The sequence below is a fragment of the Hypanus sabinus genome, chromosome 21 (assembly GCF_030144855.1).
Source record: "Hypanus sabinus isolate sHypSab1 chromosome 21, sHypSab1.hap1, whole genome shotgun sequence".
In the NCBI taxonomy this organism is placed as follows: domain Eukaryota; kingdom Metazoa; phylum Chordata; class Chondrichthyes; order Myliobatiformes; family Dasyatidae; genus Hypanus; species Hypanus sabinus.
In genome coordinates this window covers 20255721-20275363 of record NC_082726.1, presented here as the reverse complement: position 1 = coordinate 20275363, position 19643 = coordinate 20255721, and the positions used below count along the sequence as shown (strand labels likewise).

The following is a 19643-nucleotide window of genomic DNA, read 5'->3' as shown; positions in this document are numbered from 1 at the left end:
GAAAAGAATTATGTAGAAGACATAGTGTCAATTGTCCATCTCTGAATCAGTAGCTTGTAGATTAATGTCCCACTCTGCAAACCTGAGCAGTTAACTCAAGCTAACTCAGCAGTTCAATTCCATTCAGGAATGAAGCAGTCCATTCATGTATGTAGCAGGACATGGACAATGTCCACTCGTGGCTGGAAAATTCCACGTAACATTCGTACTACAGAAGGTTTAAGTAATTAATGTGTCCAACACTTTTCACTGAAATACAATAACATGACATCATCAACCCCCAAGCATTGACCAGCAACTCAGCTCTACCAGCCATATAAACACCATGCGACCATTGCAGTCAGACTGAGTATCCTGCAGTGAGTGACTCACTTCCATGTGCTGTCCACTCTCAGGAGATCGACATATTCTTTGTAGGGAAACATGAGAGCTTAGCACTTAGTATAATGCTTTTCAGACTCATTTTTAGGATTAGTGTTCAATTCCTGCCGCCGTCCGTAAGGAGATTGTACGTTCTTCCCCTTGACCATGTGAGTTTTCCTCTGCGTGCTCTGGTATCCTCATACATTCCAAAGACATATAAGCTAGGGTTAGTAAGTTGTAGGCATACAATGTTGGTGCCAAAAGGTTGGCAACATGTGCAGATTACCCCCAGCATATGACGTATTACGTTGGTCAAAGAACATAGAACATGGAAATTTACAGCACCTTACAGGCCCTTCAACCCACAATGTTGTGCTGACATATAGCCTACTCCAGAAACTGCTTAGAATTTCCCTAGCGCATAACCCTTTATTTTTTGAAGTTCCACGTACCTAAGAGGCTCTTAAAAGACCCTTTTGTATCTGCCTCCACCACCGCCGCCAGCAGTGCATTCCATGCACTTACCACTCTCTGTGTGAAAAACTTACCATAGAACTATAGAATCATAGAACACACAGCACAGAAACAGGCCATTCAGCCTTCCTAATCTGTGCTGAAACTTTATTCCGCTAGTCCCATTGACCTGCACCCAGTCCATAACCCTCCAGATTTCTCCCATCCATGTATCTATCCAATTTATTCTTAAAACTTATGAGGGAGCCTGCATTTACCATGTCAGATGGCAGCTCATTCCACACTCCCACCACTCTCTGAGTGAAGAAGTTCCCCCTAATGTTTCCCCTAAATCTTTCTCCTTTCACCCTAAAGCCATGTCCTCTCGTATTTATCTCTCCTAATCTAAGTGGAAAGAGCCTACTTGCATTTACTCTGTCTATACCCCTCATAATTTTGTAAACCTCTATCCAATCCCCCCTCATTCTTCTATGCTCCAAGGAGTAAAGTCCTAACCCATTCAATCTTTCCCTGTAACTCAACTCTTGAAGACCCGGCAACATCCTAATAAATCTTCTCTGCGCCCTTTCAATCTTACTGATATCCTTCCTATAGCTAGGTGACAGAACTGCACACAATATTCCAATTTGTCCTCACCAATGCCTTATACAACCTCACCATAACATCCCAATTCCTATACTCAGTACTTTGATTTATGAATGCCAGGATGCCAAAAGCCTTCTTTACAACCCTGTCTACCTGTGATGCCACTTTCAGAGAATTATGTATCTGTTCCTCCGCACTCCACAGTGCCCTACCATTTACCGTGTATGTCCTACTTTGATTTGTCCTTCCAAAATGTAACACTTTACACTTGTCTGCATTAAATTCCATCTGCCATTTTCTGGCCCATTTTTCCAGTTGGTCCAGATCCCTCTGCAAGCTTTGAAAGCCTTCCTCACTGTCCACAATGCCTCCGATCTTAGTGTCATCAGCAAACTTGCTGATCCAATTTACCACATTATCATCCACATTACCTCTGACATCGCCTCAGTACTTGTTTCCAAGCACCTTGAAACTATACCCCCTCATGTTAGCCAGTTCAGCCCAGGAAAAAGCCTCTGGCTGTCCACACGATTAATGCCCCTTATCATCTTATACACCTCTATCAGGTCACCTCTCATCCTCCATCGCTCAAAGGAAAAAAAGACCAAGTTCACTCGACCTATTCTCATAAATTACACCCTCCAATCCAGGCAACATCCTTGTAAATCTCCTCTGCACTCTCTCTATAGTATCCACACCCTTCCTGTAGTGAGGTGAGCAGAACTGAACACAGTACTCCAGGTGGAATCTGACCAAGGTCTTATATAGCTGTAACATTAACTCACGGCTCTTGAACTCAATCCCACGGTTGATAAATGCCAACAGAGTGTAGAACAGTTCTTAACAACACTGTCAGCCTGCCAGCAGCTTTGAGTGTCCTATGGACACAGACCCCATGTTCTCTCAGATCCTCCACGCTGCCAAGAGTCTTACCATTAATATTACCTTCTGATTTGGTCATTGATGCAAACAGCACATTTCATTGTATGTTTCGATGCTTCGATGTACATGTGACAAATAACACTAACTTTGATGAAATACATTCTGCTAGACAAGTACAACTCTCTGTGAGTACCACGCCATCCAGGACTAAAGCAGCTCACCGTCGTCCGGATCAGCCGGTCCAGCTCTCTCAGGGAGTTCTGGGATGCTTCATTCAGGGTCAGATGGTAGTAGATTCGCGGAATCATGAACATCCGCATGAGCTCGATCTTTTTGCAGCGACTTCAGCTTTGCTGCCTTCAGGCTCTGGAATCACGTACCCAGTTTGTCCTGCATCCCATCCATCACCATAAATATTAATTCCCTCCACCGTTGGCACACATTGGCCACGGTGTCCACCACCTATCCTGGTGCAGTCTGAGTAAAGTTTGCATCTTCCCAATGGACTGTTCTTGGAGTTCCAGTTTCCTCCCACATCCCAAAACTGTGCAAGCCAATAGGTTACTTGGCCACTGTAAATTGCCCCTTGAGTGTAAATGTAAGGTAGAAGCTGAGGGAGGTGTTGATGGGAATGTGGGATGAAATGGGATTAGTGTAGGATTAGTGTAAAAATGAGAAACTGATATTTGGCACAGACTCAATGAGCTCAAGGGTCTGATTCCATAGTGAATCTCTCAATGACTCCATCTATAAATTCCACTGCCATTACTCACCCTCCCAAACCAATGCCATCTACTGCCAAGAAGGACAATAAGACATAGAAGCAGAATTAGGCCATTTGGCCCATCCAGCCTGCTCTGCCATTTCATCATGGCTGATCCAATTTTCCCTCTCAGCCCCAATTTCCTGCCTTCTTCCCATGTCCCTCCATGCCCTGACCAATCAAAACTCTATCAACCTCTGCCTTAAATATATGTAGTGACTTGGCCTCTACAGCTGTCTGTGTCAACAAATTCCACAGATTCACCACTCTCTGCCTAAGGAAAATCCTCCTCATCTCCGGACGCTGTTCTATTCTGAGGCCGTGTCCTCTGGTCCTATGTTCTCCCACCACAGGAAACATCTCCAGGTCTATTCTATCAAGGCCTTTCACATTCGATAGGTTTCAATAAGGTCACCCCTCATTCTTCTGAATTCTAGTGAATACAGGACACAGCCATCAAACACTCTTCGTATGACAAGCCATTCAATCCCGGAATCATTTTCGTGAACCTCCTTTGAACCTGGCAAAATGATCTGATGACCCCACCACCTGTGGGTTGCCCTTCAAGTCATACAACATCGTCACTTGGAAATATATTGTTAGCCATTCTTTGCCACTAAGTCTAAATCCTGAAACGCTCTCCTTAACACCAGAAGGACTGCAGTGGTTCGAGAAGGTAGCTATCTTTCTCAGTGGCAAGCAGAGATGTGCAATAAGTGGTGGCCTTGCTCCAAAACAAAAAGACTCTTATAAAGAGTGCCAAGTCACACTATGCTGTGAGAGTGGGGACACAAGAGGAATAGCAGATAATGTAAATTTGGAGCAACACACAAAGTACCAGGAAGAACTCAGCAGGTCAGGAAACATCTATGGAGGGAAATGAACATTTGACGTTTCAGGTCGAGACCTTGTCAGAGATGTTTTCTGGATGATACTTTAAATAAAGCAATACACGTAAAATAATGGAGGAATTCAGCAGGTCAGGAGCATCTATGGAGGGGAAAAAACCAGTCACTATTTCAGGCCACAACTCCTCACCCGGACTGGAAAGGAAGGGGGAAGAAGCCAGAACAGGAAGGTGGGGAGAGGGGTAGGAGCGCAATTTAGCAGGTGATAGGCCAAACCGGGTGAAGGGGAGATGGGTGGGTGAAGGAGGGGGAATAAAGTAGGAAGCAGGGAGGGGACTGGTGGAAAAGGTAAAAGGCTGAAGAAGAGAAATCTAATAGGAGAAGACAGTGGACCATGGAAGAAAGGGAAGGAGGAGAACCAGAAGGCAGGTGAAGTGAAGAGAAGGGGTGAGTGGGTATCCAGTATGGGACAAGGAAGAAGAGGAAAAGAGGGAGGGGAGAGAAATTACTAGAAGTTAGAGAAAGCGATGTTCATCCCTTCAGGTCGGAGGCTATGCAGACAGACTATGAGCCAAGACTCTTACTGTCCTCTTAGCTGAATGGAAAAGACTCCTTGCACTGTTTAAAAAGACAGAGTGTTCTTTTCATATCCTGGCCAATATTTATCCCTCAAATAAATAGCTAAAACCGATTATCTAATTACCTGAGGCCACTCTTTAAAAATCACTAAGAAATCTATAATGTGCTGTAATTATGCCAAGTTTACATGTTCTACACACGCTCTCTCCATCGTCCCCTTGTTCTGCCCTCTGCAGCTGCTATGGCCCCAAACCGCAGGAGTGACTTTGCGGAGGTCGTTATCCGAGCTCTCATCACTGGGTTCGTCACCTCGCTGGTGAATGCATGTGTTGCAGGTACTTAACCATGAACTTCCACAAGTCTATCCCCACTCCGCAAAACAGAAGGAATGAAAATCAAATTTCACAGGAAGGACAGAATGCTAAAGATACTGTACAGGATGGGCAGCATCTGTGGAGTCAGAAGTGGTTTTGGGTCAAGGACCTTTCACCAGAGCTAGATGGAAATACAGATGGAAGTCAAACCTGCTTTGAGCTGGAGGGTAGGCAGGTGGAGAGCAAGAAGGTCAAGCGATGGGGTGAGTGGGAGGGTTGTGGAGGTTTGTTAATCACAGCTGATCTGTCTGAAATGTGTAAATAGAGGGAGAGGAGAATGGGGGACAGAAGAGAGGGAAAAGACAAAAGCCAGGATAAAAATGGTGGAGACACTCAACAGGCCACATAACAAATATGGGGAGACAAGCAGCTGATGTTTCAGATTGAAGACTCTGAGAAAGAAAAAAATCATGCTGGAAATAGAAACAACAATTTACCAGAAACCTGAATTAAAAGAGATTATTGGAAATAACCAGAAAGTCAGGCAGCATCTGTGGAGAGAAAAAAACTGAGTTAAAACTGATCACCTATTTGGTGCACGATTCATCTTTACTTTCTGTGTTTTAGGGATTTTGTTTGTGCCCAGGGAGATTTTGGACTGCATTAGTTACCTCAATAGCAGCTCCTTTAATGGGACAAGTTCAAGCCTCCAAGACTGCTGTCAGAATCTCTTTGGAAGGTGAGTTCCATTGCTGGTTAGAGCAGAAAGTGGCCAGAGGTGTGCAGATGGATATATCAAATCAAAGCAAAGCAAATACCCATTCTACACTGCTTTTCAATGTCTTTGGCAAAGACCACTTTGAAAGAACACCAATGTAAAATAGTCAACTTGAAATCCATTATAGAACTCAGAAGAAACTGTTTATACCAAGTGAGGAGACAATGAAACTCGGTCATGTTGGAAATGGCATGGATCCATTCAAGGGAATATGAGGCTATACTTACACAAAATTCTGAAAGAACTCAGGAAGTCAGGCAGCATCTATTCGGTGGACTAAGCAGTTGACGGTTTGTGTGAGACCTTTCATCAGGACAGAAAAGAAAGAGGGAATATGCCAGAATAAGAAGGAGGGAAAGATTGAGAAATGCAAGCTGGCACGTGATAGGTGCAACCGGGTGAGGGGGATGGTGTCTGTGTGGGGGAGGGGTGGAGCAAGAAGTTGGGAGATGATAGATGGAAGAGGTCAAAAGCTGAAGAAGAATAAATCTGGTGAGAGAGAAAAGTAGAGCACAGGAGAAAGGGAATGAAGAGGGAGGTGATGGGCTGGCGAGGAGAAGGGCTGAGAGGGGAACCAGAATGTGGAATGGAAAAAGCGAGGGGGTGGGAAGGGGGAGAAATTACTGTTGGTTAGAGAAATTGATGTTTGTGCCATCAGGTTGGTGAAACCCTTGCACCCATCTCCCCTTCACCTAGTTTCATGAACCCAGATGCAGCATGAGAGGTTGCTCCTCCAGCCTGAGTGTGGCTTCATCATAGGGGAGGCCAGGTGCTGACATGTCAGAAAGGAAATGGGAAGTCAAATGAAATGGGCGGTGACTAGGAAATCCCTCCTTCTGTGGCAAATGAAGCGAAGGTGCTCGGTGAAGCGGTTCCTCAATTTATATTGAGTCTCGTTGAGGTAGCAAAGGCCTCACAGGGACCCCCGGGTACAGTAGATGGCCCTGACCTTTGACAGGTGAAGTGCCACATCACTATGCTGATGGATTCAAAGAAACACAGGAAGGAGGCTTAAGAGGAGCATAAACGGCGGTTCAGACTGGATAGGCTTGTTTTTACGTTGTCCTTCCAGTTCAGCAGGAAGTTTACTCTGGAAGCCAGCTGCAAGCAGTTATTTGCTCAGCTCAAGCCCTTGAGCCTAAACAGCAAAGTGTTCTTTCTCACAGCCCATCAGATGTTTTAGATAAGGCAAGAATGCAGGGAATGCCAGGGCCTTTGGGGAATGGAAAGAGGCAAACAGGAGGATTTAACTTCTGTAGATGTTTCAGAGAGTGGTAGATAGTTACACAAAGATAACATGCAAGAATAAATCCCAGTCATTTTCAGCAGTGCAGTCACCGAGCTGGCTAGACAGGGAGGTTACCTAGTGCTCTCTAGTCTGTCTATGGAACTGACATTCTCTTCAGTCACAAACAATTGGGAAAGAAAACCAAGAAGGTGTGGCAGTAACTCATTATCCAACACTCCCCAGGGGGAGCTTACCTGGAAAAAATCTCACACACCAGTGGTCTTTAATATTTAATATATGGCTGTTTTTAAGATACATGACTTGCTGAACCCACCCTTTCACACATCTTCCGGCAGATCTCCAACTCCTTCCATTTGAATGAACCAAAACAGACATGGTTCTTGAAATATGGTCTTAGTATAAAAAAGTTAAGTGCTAAAAAATTAAAAGTGTGATAAGAATGCAGACTGAAACACCCAAACCCAGTGTCGATGAACTCATCTCCATTCCCTCCTCATTTAACTCAGCCTGTGGGTGGGTATCTAGATCAGTTCGTTATGTCCCATGCAGACAGCCATCTCCCAATACAGCCTTTTGTTGGTGCATTCTTTTTGCATCGTGAGCAATTTCAAGAACCCAAGATTTACAGTTTTGCACATCTCCCAATGCACCCAGAACAAAAACCTGATTCCTATTGAACACCACAATTAACCTGACAATTTAAATATTACATGGCAGAAAGAAACCTTGATCAAAGGAAGATCATTGTTTCTACCTAAACGACGAGTTAATATTGTGTGGGGTTAGAAAGCTGGTTTATTCATGTGTTGGTCTATAATTCTTTGCGATCTGATTTGTCATTACAACATTATCTGTCGGAACTGATTCCATCCCACTACCGTTTCTTTCCACAGTGTGCTGGTCACTGGAAATGAAACCTTTGTTTTTGAAGGACAGTGGTCAAATGTCACTCAGAGTTACTCTTTCTTCCAAAGCTGCTGCAGTCTTTATAACAACAGTGCACCATGTAAACAATACTTCTAACAAATTTGTAAATAGATTTTTTTTAATTTGTTGTGTCCAGTCATCATGTTATTGTAAAGATGGAGATTACCCCAACCAATTGTCCACAGAACAAGGAATGGAGTTGCTGGCTTTGTCATGTACATGCTGTTGTATGAATTAATTGTGTCCACAGACATGTACTTTGTAGAACACTTCCCTTTTATTCTCTACGTGTAACAAACTTGACTGTATACTGCAACATCATCACAGTGTGACCATGTTCTGAGTATTTAGCCACGTGGTGGGAGGAAGGGAGTGAAAAGTCATATTAAAATTAACCACAGTTTGTGGTAGCGACATCATTGCTAACGACCAATGAGCTGTGCCAATGGTAAACATGTGATTGACATGGTGACAGTGAAGAACGGTGGGAATCGCGACTTCCACTTGATCATTCCTGTTGAAGCACAAGCAGATGATCTGGAGGAGGAACGCCTACTGCTTTGGTCATTTCTGTTTATTGTACAAGAACATTAAATATGATTTGCTAAATTCTTTCAATCTGTATTTTTTTTCCCCTCTTCAAACATTTAGAAAAATAATGACATCTACACAGTGGTACTTTATTACATACTCCTCAAACTAATAAAATGGCCACTGAGTGTAAGTTGGTGGTCTTCTGCTGCTTGCAGCCTATCCACTTCAAGGATTGACATGTTGTGCATTCAGAGATGCTCTTCTGCACACCACTGTTGTGATGTGTGGTTATTTGAGTTACCATCAACTTCCTGTCAGCATGAACCAATTCCTCTGACCTCTCTCATCAACAAAATGTTTTTGCCTACAGTACTGCCAGTCACCGGATGTTTTTTTTTCCTGTTTTTTGCACCATTCTCCGTAAACTCTATAGTCTGTTGAGCGTGAAAATCTCAACATGTCAGCCATTTCTGAGATACTCAAACCACCCTGTTTGGTACCAACAATCATTGCACAATCAAAGTCACTTAGATCACATTTCTTTCCCAGTGAGAAGTTTGGTCCAAACATCAACTGAGCCTCTTGACCATTCCTGCATGCTTATGTGAATTCAGTTGCTGCCACATGATTGGCTGATCAGATATTTGCATTAACAAGCAGGTGTACAGGTGTACCTAATAATGGGGCCACTGAGTGGATGGGGCAGCTTTGAATTGGAACTTATAACCTCCTATTCTTCCACCCTGTAAGAATGTTTTATTATCTGGATGGTTGTTTGCCCTTATCATTGCAAGTCTAATGAAAAGGCTTAAAGTACAGCACTTTTTGAACGGTGATCATTGTTCCGATGCAAAGAAATCATATTGTGTTATTGGTAAATATTCACAAAAATCTACTGGAGAAAATTGAAATGTCTTATGCCAGCAAGGGATTGAGGAAATACATAGAGGCTTTGGGCTGAACTGGTTAATTATTGTCACATTTATTGAGAATAATTGTTTTGTATGCAACCCATATAGATCATTTCATTACACCAGTGCAGGCAGTAAATGGAAAGTGATAATAAAATGCAAAAACAGTCACAGCAAAAGGGCAGTGCAGGCAAGCAATAATGTGCAAGACCATATCAAGGAAGAATGTGAGGTCAGGAGTCCATCTTATACTGTGAGATTGTTTTTACAGCAGTCTTTTCACAGGGGCATTGAAACTGCCCTTGAGCTTCGTGGCAAATGCTTCCGGGCTCTTCTATCTTCTGCCTGATGGGGGGAGGGTGAGAACATTCAGAGTCGGTGGGGTCTTAGACTATGCTGGCTGCTTTACTGAGGCAGTTGAGAGGTGCAGGCAGAACCCATGGAGGGGAGAGGCTGAGCCATGTCGTCTGCAGTTTCTAGTAGTCACAGGCATCCAGACAGGATGCTTTCCGTGGTCCCTCGACACGAGTCAGTGAAGGGCAAAGGAGAGATGCCAAGTTTGTTTTTAGCTGGGGTGGAATAACCCTGCGTCTTTTATTCAGGATGAATATTCTACATTTAGTATTCAGAGGAGCAGTAATACTTCTGGTTTTAGCTCAACAATTGGGAACTAGAGCTCCCATACCCTTCATTCCCTCTCACTGAGTTCATGCAGTGAACATGCAGAAGCTCCAAGCTGATGGTTAGGATTCACACAACACTGGTTGTGCCTTTGTCACTGATCTCCATGTCATCCTCATGCAGGGCTCCGTGCTCATCTTCTTGGTTATCATTCCAATTTCAGTTCATGTGCTAATGAGCGTGCTCCTCGGAATGCTCCAGAACACTCGGCAGGACCAAAAGCCTGACCCAAGTATGAAGGTGTGATGTCAGTTGTTAAATACCATATTAAGTCCATAAGAACATTTATAACTCATGCAAAGCAGGGATATCCCCTTCTCATTCAAAAAGTTGCATCCATTGTCATATTAAGTTTATCCTTCCAAGCAGTAGGTGAGTCCTCAGAATTCTCCACCCAGATAGATACTCGTGCATTCAACATACTTAAGCTTGAGACTTGGAAGTTACAAAACAGGATGTATGAATAGGGAAGGAAAGCTAGTTGGTGTGAATATTTAGAATCAGGTTTATTATCACTGACAGATGTGAAGTATACTGTCCTGTGCTTAAAAAATACTCTTAAGTTATAATAAATAAATAACACATAAGAGGAATAGCAAGGTAACGTTCATGGGTTCAAGGACTGTTCGGAAATCTGATGGCAGGGGTCAAGAATCTGTTCGTAAAAAATTCAGCATATGTCTCCATGCTCCTGTATCTCCTCTCTGATGGATAGTCACGTAAAGAAGACATGCCATGATTGGTGAGGGTCCTTACTGATGGATGCCGCCTTCTTGAGGCACTACTTTCTGAAGACCTCCCTCGAGAGTGGGGGAGTTGTCTGAGTCTACAACCCTCTGCTGTTCACACATTCAATGGTAGAAATTAGTGGGCACACCTACTCCTATTGCTTTACATCCTGCTTTCTGCCAATTTCATTGTCCTTCCTTCAAAATCTAAACTTCAAGCCTCCAGTACCACTGATCCCAGCATTCTATCACTCCTTTTTCTCCCAAGAGAGCAGCCATGGTATTATGCTTTTATAGGACTTTTCCTTAGGACTGTCTGCTGCTCAAATCCATCAATTAATCTGCACAAGGAGGTCTAACAGATTTAATTCTGGACAAAATTGTAGCTATTGACTTTGCCAAATAATCTGACCATGGTTCAGGCTTAAATATCGTCTGAGAATCCTTGACTCATGCAGGTGGGTTTCAGAAGAACAGAAACACAGGGATCTGCAGGTGCTGGAAATCCAGAGCAGCACACACAAAATGCTGGAAAACTCAGTAAGCCAGGCAGCATCTAAGGAGGGGAATAAACAGTTGATGTTTTGCGCTGAGACCCTTCATCAGGACAGGAAAGGAAGGGGATACAAACCAGAATAAGGATGAGGGAAGAGAATAATAGCTTAGGGTGCTCTGTCAAGTGAGTGCTTTCTTATTAATGTCCTGGAGTCAGTCTAGATTACGTGCTCAAAACCCAGGAGTGACATTTAAACCACAACCTTCAGACTCTGAGTCAGATCTTTATTCACTGAGCCACACCTAGCTATGTTTGTAAATAATACAGCCATGTGAGGCGAGATATAGGCTTTTATTGGCTGGAAGAAAGAACAAGCAGCAAATGACCACCACACTGCATCCTGGAGACTGAGGCTGGGGCGGTGTCTCCAATTGCCTTTATACCGGAGTCTGTGGGAGGAGCCACAGGAGCAGTCAGTGGGGGGGCGTGTCCAGACAGGTATATGTAGTTCACCACAGGTATGTTCAAAATAGTACAAGAAGCAGCCATAAAGTTTATGTGAACCAGTAGCACTCTTCCAACTTTGGTGACATGTTCTGTTTACAAACAGACAAATAATCAGAACTGAAATATCCTTCTATAAAAGAGCAGTTATTTCTCCAGGCACATGCAGTGAAGGGGAAGATGGTTCCTTAATACAACTGATGAGCTCATAGTTAATTCCAATTCCCTTATCCCAGCCAGTCTCCAAACTTGACAGGTGAGGGAACTTTCTGGCAGATGTCAGCCAAAGCTAAGTTAGAAAACATCTCCTGTACAATGGTGACGTTCTGGCAATATTCTCCATCAGCCTGCCACTGAAGCCTTACCTGCTGAAATCTGGGTGCATCTAATGTCCTCAGCAAAACTACAAATGGGGGCAATTGGATATTGTTGTAACAGTGATGACTGATGCATTGGAAGAGAAATGTGGAGTTTTAGCTTCATTGTCACTTTCACCAAAACAGCTGGTGTCCCATCGATCAAGAAATGTTTAAAAAGATTTGGAATAAACCATCTCCTGTGTCGCCAGACTCCCAGCACCTGCAGTAGCTTGAGTCTCCATTTTAATGATGTGAGGCGTATTGTTCACTTGTGCCCCAGAGACGTCAAGCTGCCATTTCAAGATGCATCAATTTCTGGATATTTTATTACATCACCTGCCCCTCTACATCTATTTTTGCCAAAAAAAGTTCACCTCCCCACACCCCACCAACCTGACCCTCTCTCTCTCCGGGGGCAACTTTACCAACTGATCAGTTTCTCAACTTAAATTCAACAGTCCTTTTCCCCATCAGAATTTGCTTATACGATAAGTGAAAAAAATTAAATGAACAAATCAACAAAGAACCCTTAAATCTGCCGGAGCAAATCTTTCTCACAAGAGACTCCAGAACAGTCCTGGAGGCCCAGCCACCCAGCAATGTGCATTACACAACCATCAGTTTCTCTCAGAAATTGCTTTTAGCTTTTATCTGCAAAATAATCAACAAGGAGTTTCCAGGAATGTGCTGCATGAAATCTTTGAACACCTGTCAAAAGGGAGGAAAACTGATTGTGGAAGTTGGAGGCAGTGCTCTCTGATGTTAGCACAACTCGCAAGTGACTCCAGTTACTGGTTAACACTCCGTTACACAAATGTGAGCTGAAATCAGTCTCTTGAGCACGGAGTGCCCCACTTGAGTTTTCACCGGCTGTTTTCCCTTGGCTGATGACTCAGTGTTCCAGCTATGAGCAGGAAATGGGCAAGGTCCTCAGTGACTACTTCTCTTCTGCTTTTTCTGCTGAGTAAGACATGAGACATCAGAACTTGAGGTAGTTAATGGGGATGTTTTGGGTGCAGGCCATATTACAGCAGGGGAAGTACTGGATGTTATAAAACACATGAAGGTATGAAAAACTACAGGATCCAAGAAAATTGTGAGAAACTGGAAAAGAAATTGTGGGAGCCCTGGTTGAAATGTATCCATCATTGTTAGCAATAGATGTTGTGCCAGAAAACTGGAGAATGGCTAAATGTTGGGCCTTTACTTAAGGAGGGCTGCAAAGGTAAGCCTGGAAACTCTAGGCCAAAAACCCATCCATCTGTGGAAGGTAACCTACCATAGGGAATTCTGACAGATAAGATGTACATTAATTTGGAAAGATAGGGGTTGATTAAGAATAGCCAGCGTGGTTTTGTCCACAAGAGATCAAATCCAATTGAGTTTATTGAACATTTAACCAAGATGGTTGATGGGGGCAGAGTAGTAGATGTAGTCTATGCAGACTTCATTAAGACTTTTGATAAGGTTCCTCATAGTAGGCTGCTTTGGAAAGTCAGATCACATGGGATTCAGGAAAAACTAATTGAATACACAATTGGCTTAATGTTAGGAAAAAGAGGGCAATGGTGGGGGGTTGAATTTGGACTGGAAGCCTGTGAAAGTTGTGTGTTCCAGGGGTCAATGCTAGGCACATTGCTATTTGGTACATCAATGATTTGGATGAGAATATAAAAGGCATAATTAGTAAGCTTGCAGATGGCGTTACAATAGGTGGTGATAAAGACAGTTATCAGGAATAGCAGTGGGATCTTGATCCACTGGTGAGTGGGCCAAGAAATGGCAAATGGAGTTTAATTTAGATAAATGTGAGGTGCTGTATTTTGGGAATACTAATTAGGATAAGAATTTCATTAATGGGGAGTGTTGTGGAACAGAAAGACCCAGGAGGACAAGTGTATGATTCCTCAAAAGTGGCATCTAGGTACATAGGATAGTGAAGAATGCTTTTGGCATGCGGGCCTACATCAGTCAGGATTCTGAACATTGAAGCTGGGGTGATAGGCTGCAGTTGTGCGAGATGATGGTGAGGCCACATTTGGAATGTAGCGTTCAGTTTTGGGTCACCCTGCTGTAGGAAAGATGTCATTCAGTGGAAAGAGTGCACATGAGATTTACAAAGTTGTCGCCAGAACTCAAGGAACTGAGTTATGAAGAGAGGTGATCAGGTTGGCTCCTCATTCACTGGAGGGTAATGGATGATCTTATAGAGGTGCGAAAAATCATGGTAAATAGATGGGGTGAATGCAGAGTCTTTTACCCAGGGGTGGGGAATAAAAAACGTGTGTTTAGGGTGATTTAATAAGAACCTGAGAGGCAACTTTTTCACACAGAGGGTGGTACGTCCTGTCAGGGGAAGTGGTTGAAGCAGACACATTAACAACATTTAAAAGGTACTTGGACAAATGCATGGAGAAGAATGGGCACATGGGGCTTAGATGGAATCTTAGTTGACATGGGCTAGTTGTGCCAAAGGTAATATTCCCATGTAGTAAGACTCTATAACTCTGAATCAAATGAGTGTAGAACCATTTATCCGATTCTGCATACTTAGTGTTACCCACTCAGGACTGGTGGTAGACAATTACAAAGCTACCTGAAGTATCTCCAGGAGCAATTCCATTTCTCAGTCATGGCAAAAATCCAGCCAAAGGCAGAGCAGGAGCACTTGCACAATTGCCAAGAGAACATTTCATCCCAGCTTCTTTCTCAGGTCCCCTTAACATCAACCGAACTTCAACTTAGGTTGACTCACTCCTTGTAATACCAGTGAAGAGCACTGAACCAAGCAGGAATGCCATTTGCAAAGTTAAAGTTGTTATGGTCCGCAGTTTGCCGTGCCTCTAGCAGGTAGAGATATAACATCAGCAGGCATGTAAACAATGTGAAAAATGCCACTCGACAGCATCTCCAAGCTATAATAATAATCATAATAATAATAAGTACTTTATTGATCCTGAGTCAGATACAACCACCATAATCAATGATTGTGAAAGCAATGAAATATATCATCAACACTGTTATAAACTAGTCCACACACCCAAAATCTGTTTACCAATGTCCTATTCAGTTTATCAGAAACCCTTAACTCTAGCCTCAATAGAACTGCAGTCCAAATCTGGAAAAAAAATCAGAATCAGGTTTATTATCACCGGCATATGACTTGAAATTTGTTAACTTAGCATCAGCAGTTCAAAGCAATACATGATCTAGCAGAGAGCGAAAAATAATAATAAATACAATTTTTTAAAATAATAAATAAATAAGTAAATCAATTGCACATATTGAATAGATTTAAAAATCATGCAAAAACAGAAATACTATATATTACAAAAAAGTGAGGTAGTGTTTAAAGCTTCATTGTCCATTTAGGAATCGGATGGCAGAGGGGAAGAAGCTGTTCCTGAATCGCTGAGTGTGTGCCTTCAGGCTTCTGTACCTCCTATCTGATGGTAACAGTGAGAAAAGGGCATGTCCTGGGTGCTGGAGGTCCTTAATAATGGACGCCACCTTTCTGAAACACTGCTCCCTAAAGATGACCTGGGTACTTTGTAGGCTAGTGCCCAAGGTGGAACTGACTAGATTTACAATCTTCTGCAGCTTCTTTCGGTCCTGTGCAGTAGCCCCTCCATACCAGACAGTGATGCAGCCTGTCAGAATGCTTTCCACGGTACAACTATAGAAGTTTTTGAGTGTATGTGTTGACATGCCAAATCTCTTCAAACTCCTAATAAAGCATAGCCGCTGTCTTGCCTTCTTTATAACTACATTGATATGCTAGGAACGGGCTAGATCCTCCGAAATCTTGACACCCAGGAACTTGAAGCTGTTCACTCTCTCTACTTCTGATCCCTCTATGAGGATTGTATGTGTTCCTTCGTCTTACCCTTCCTGAAGTCCACAGTCAGCTCTTTCGTCTTACTGACGTTGAGTGCCAAGTTTGAAGTTAATAACTCATCAGTTAATAACTCATTAGGGGCGATTGATAAGTTTGTGTCCTAAGGAAGAAGGAGATGAGTTAACTTCGAACTTTCTGCATAATCGCTCAAAGAGTTGAACTGCATGTGCATGTAACGAGAGCTGTATAACTCATTTCCTTCTACCATAGGCCACGAACTTATCAATCACCCTTGCTGTGGACACCTTCTGGAGGTCCAGGATCTGTATACTCCATGACCGCTGGACTGTGTGTAAATGTAGGAGGGGACTATGTTGAGAAATAAATGTGCTAGGTTTTCTAAAATTGACTCCTTCTACCTTAGACTACGAACTTATCATTCACCCCTTGTATTTCACTAGAATTTTCAGTTAATAAAAGATTATATTGACAATTAAATTTTAAAGAGAATTAATCACAATATGCAGCTAATCATTAATGGATTTTAAAGCAGGTTGCCTTGAACAATCAATAGAATTGTTAATATTTCCTCAACTATAGCATACAACTGATAAATATTAAGTACTTGTAATTACCTTTAGCCTCAGGTGCAACGAAAGCTTCCATCTGTAGTCTTTATTGATTGATTGAAACGCAGCATGGTTTTGGCCCTTCCTGCCCTTTGAGTCACACCACACAGCAACCCACCAATTTACCACCAGTCTAATCATGGGACAATTTACAATGATCAGTTAGCCTACCAACAAGTACGTCTTTGGAATGTGGGAAGAAACCGGAGCACCAGAGAAAACCCACACGGTCACAGGGAGAACATACAAACTCCTTACAGTCAGTGTCCGGAATTGAACCCGGGTTGCTTACGCAGTAAAGCGTTGTGCCTACCACGATGATACCGTGCTGCCCCGTACTCTCTCATTACATAAGCTAAATTTCATTCACTTCACAAATTGTTGAGAAGCTGCTGAAAGGATTGGATGCAACAAAGACTGTGGGACTAAACGACATCCCCATTGTAATGCTGAAGGCTTGTGCTCAGAACTAACATCTCTCCCCAAGTGTTCCACCATGGGTACAGTGTCATCAGCTGACTGGCACCTACCAACTGTGTGGAAGATTGTTCGGGTATGTCCTGCCAACAAGAGAAAGGGCAAATCCAATTGAACTAACAACAACCCTACAAGTTCATTCTCAACATCAGTCAATAAATAGGTTTGTATAATGCTCCCGATTTGAACATACTTGTTAATAACTTGCATGGGACTGTTCAGATTAGTTTTTGCCATGACCACTTGGTTCCAGATCTGTGGCAAATTACTTTAATTCCTTGGGTAAAGATCACGTAGCTGCCTTTGAAATATTTGACCAAGAATGATGTTGAGAATTCCTTGAAGGAAACCTGGTCAATAGGAGTCAAATTTTGCACTGTACCTCACAAAAGGAGCATTGTTGGACTTCATTTATTTCCAAGGATGTCACTGGGACAGGACGTCTTGAGTTATAAAGAATGACTGGATAGGCCCAAGGGCTTTTTCCTGGAGTGTAGGAGGCTGTGTGGTAGCCTCTATATAGCAAACATGAGGAGCATTAATAAAGAGGATGGCCATAGTCTTTTCCCATCATAGAGGAGCTTAAAACTGGAAGACATAGGTTTAAGGCAAGAGGGGAACATGTTAAAGGGGACCTGAGGGGTAATTATTTCCCCAAAGAGGAAAATGTGTATGTAGAGCGAACAGACAGATGAAATGGTAGAGGCTGTTAAGGTTACCACATTTATGGGCCCAACCATTTGATGCAGCTATAAAGAAGACAAGAAGTGGTCATATTCATTGGGAATCTGAGGAGATTTGGTTTGTCACCTAAACAATCACAAATTTCTACAGTTGTACCATGGACAGCATTCTGAGTGGCTGCATCACTGTCTGGTATGGGGAGGTGGGTGCTACTGCACAGGCTCAAAGTAAGCTTCAGAGGGTTGTAAGCCAGCTCCATCATGGGTACTAGCCTCTGTAGTATCCAGACATCATCAAAGAGTGGTGCCTCAGAAGGGCGGCCCATCGTTAAGGATACCCACCACCCAGGACATGCCCTCTTCTCCTTGTTACCATCAGGAAGGAGGAACAGAAGCCTGAAGCCACACACTCCATGATTCGGGGATCAACTTCTTCCCCTCTGAATGGACATTGAACCCATGAACACTACCTCACTACTTTTTTTTGCACTACTTATTTAATTTAGCTATTTTATATATGTATATACACACACACACTGTCATTCAGTTTTTCTCTATATTATCATTATACTGCTGCTGCTAAGTCAACAAATTTCACAACCAGTGCCAGTGATATGGGACTTGATTCTGATTCTGAAATTTGGACAGTAGTATGAATAGGAAAGGTTTAGAACAATATGGGACAAATGCAGGCAAGAGAGATGACTTAGGTAAGATAATTGGTCGACATTGTCAAACTGGGCCAAAGGGCCTGTTTCAATGCTGAATAATACTATAACCTCACTCACCTGCCCAACTCCTCAAATCGTCTCCACCATCCAGGAGGTAGGGTTGTTGTGGAATGGCCTGCATTTGCCTGGAGCAGTGCCCTTCAACAACATCAAGAGGGAAGCAGCCCACCTGGTTAACACTCCACCTGTCACCCTGAGCACCCACTACCACCAGTGAATGGTGCTTGCAGTGTGCATTATCTACAAAATGCTTTGCTGTCACTTAACTGCCCACTTCCCAAACTCATGATCTCTTCCACCAGAATTAACGAGAGAAGCAGATGGGTGGGAACACCACTGACTATTGCTTTCCTTCTCGGGCACATGACATCCTGGCATAGAAATTTATCACTGGTCCTTTAGCATTACTGGGCCCAAATCCTGCACCTCACTGGCCAAGAGCATTCCGGGATTGTATACACAGAGGGATTGCCCCATCTCCCAGTTTGAGCTGTGGCACCCAGCAACCCCTGATAACTTCAATTTAACCCTAACCTTATCACGGGACAATTTACAATCACCAATTTGCCAACCCGGTACATCTTTGGACTGTGGGAGGAAGCCAGAGCAGCTGGGGAAAACTCATGCATTCTGTGGGGAAGGCATACAGAGACTCCTTACAGAGGCCAGGCCTCTGGCACTGAGTCTGGCCCTGTGGCTCAGAAGGGTAGGGAACTGAAGAGGATGGCAGCAGTGATAGTCAGATAGTCATATAGTCAGCGGGACAGACATGTGACTCCATAGTCAGAGGGACAGACAGGTGATTCTGCGGACACAAATAAAGAAACATGGATGGTAATTTGCCTCCCAGGTGCCAGGGTCTGCGGTGTTTCTGAGTGTGTCTGCAATTTCCTGAGAAGGGAGGGCGAGCAGCCAGAGGTCATGGTATATATTGGTACCAACGACATAGGTAGGAAAGGGGAGGGGGTCCTGAAAGCAGAATGCAGGGAGTTAGGAAGGAAGCTGAGAAGCAGGACCTCAAGGGTAGTAATCTCAGGATTGCACCCGTGCCATGCAACAGTGAGGATAGGAATAGAGTGAAGTGGCAGATAAATGTGTGTCTGAAGAATTGGAGCGGGGGCAGGGATTCAGATTTCTGGATAACTGGGACCTCTTCTGGGACAGGTGTGGTCTGCAGAAAAGGGATGGTTTGCACCTGAATATAAGCAGACCAAAATTCTTAAGGGCGGGTTTACTAGAGCTGTTGGGAGTGGTTTAAACTAATATGGCAGGGGGATGGGATGGGGACCAATATGATAGAGCTGAAGACG

At 43.4% G+C, this 19643-nt stretch overlaps 1 protein-coding gene across 6 annotated transcripts in view; it reads left to right on the top strand.

Annotated features, from left to right (window-relative positions):
* The window catches only part of slc28a1 (solute carrier family 28 member 1), a 90976-nt gene extending 82611 nt beyond the window's left edge, over positions 1-8365 (top strand). For all 6 annotated transcript variants that reach the window (XM_059946137.1, XM_059946142.1, XM_059946139.1 and 3 more), the window contains exons 16-18: positions 4731-4829; positions 5436-5547; positions 7729-8365. In XM_059946137.1, coding sequence (XP_059802120.1) covers positions 4731-4829; positions 5436-5547; positions 7729-7858 — 341 coding nt within the window. In that variant the 3' untranslated portion in view covers positions 7859-8365. The remainder of the gene's footprint in view (positions 1-4730; positions 4830-5435; positions 5548-7728) is intronic.
* The last annotated feature ends 11278 nt before the right edge of the window (positions 8366-19643 follow it).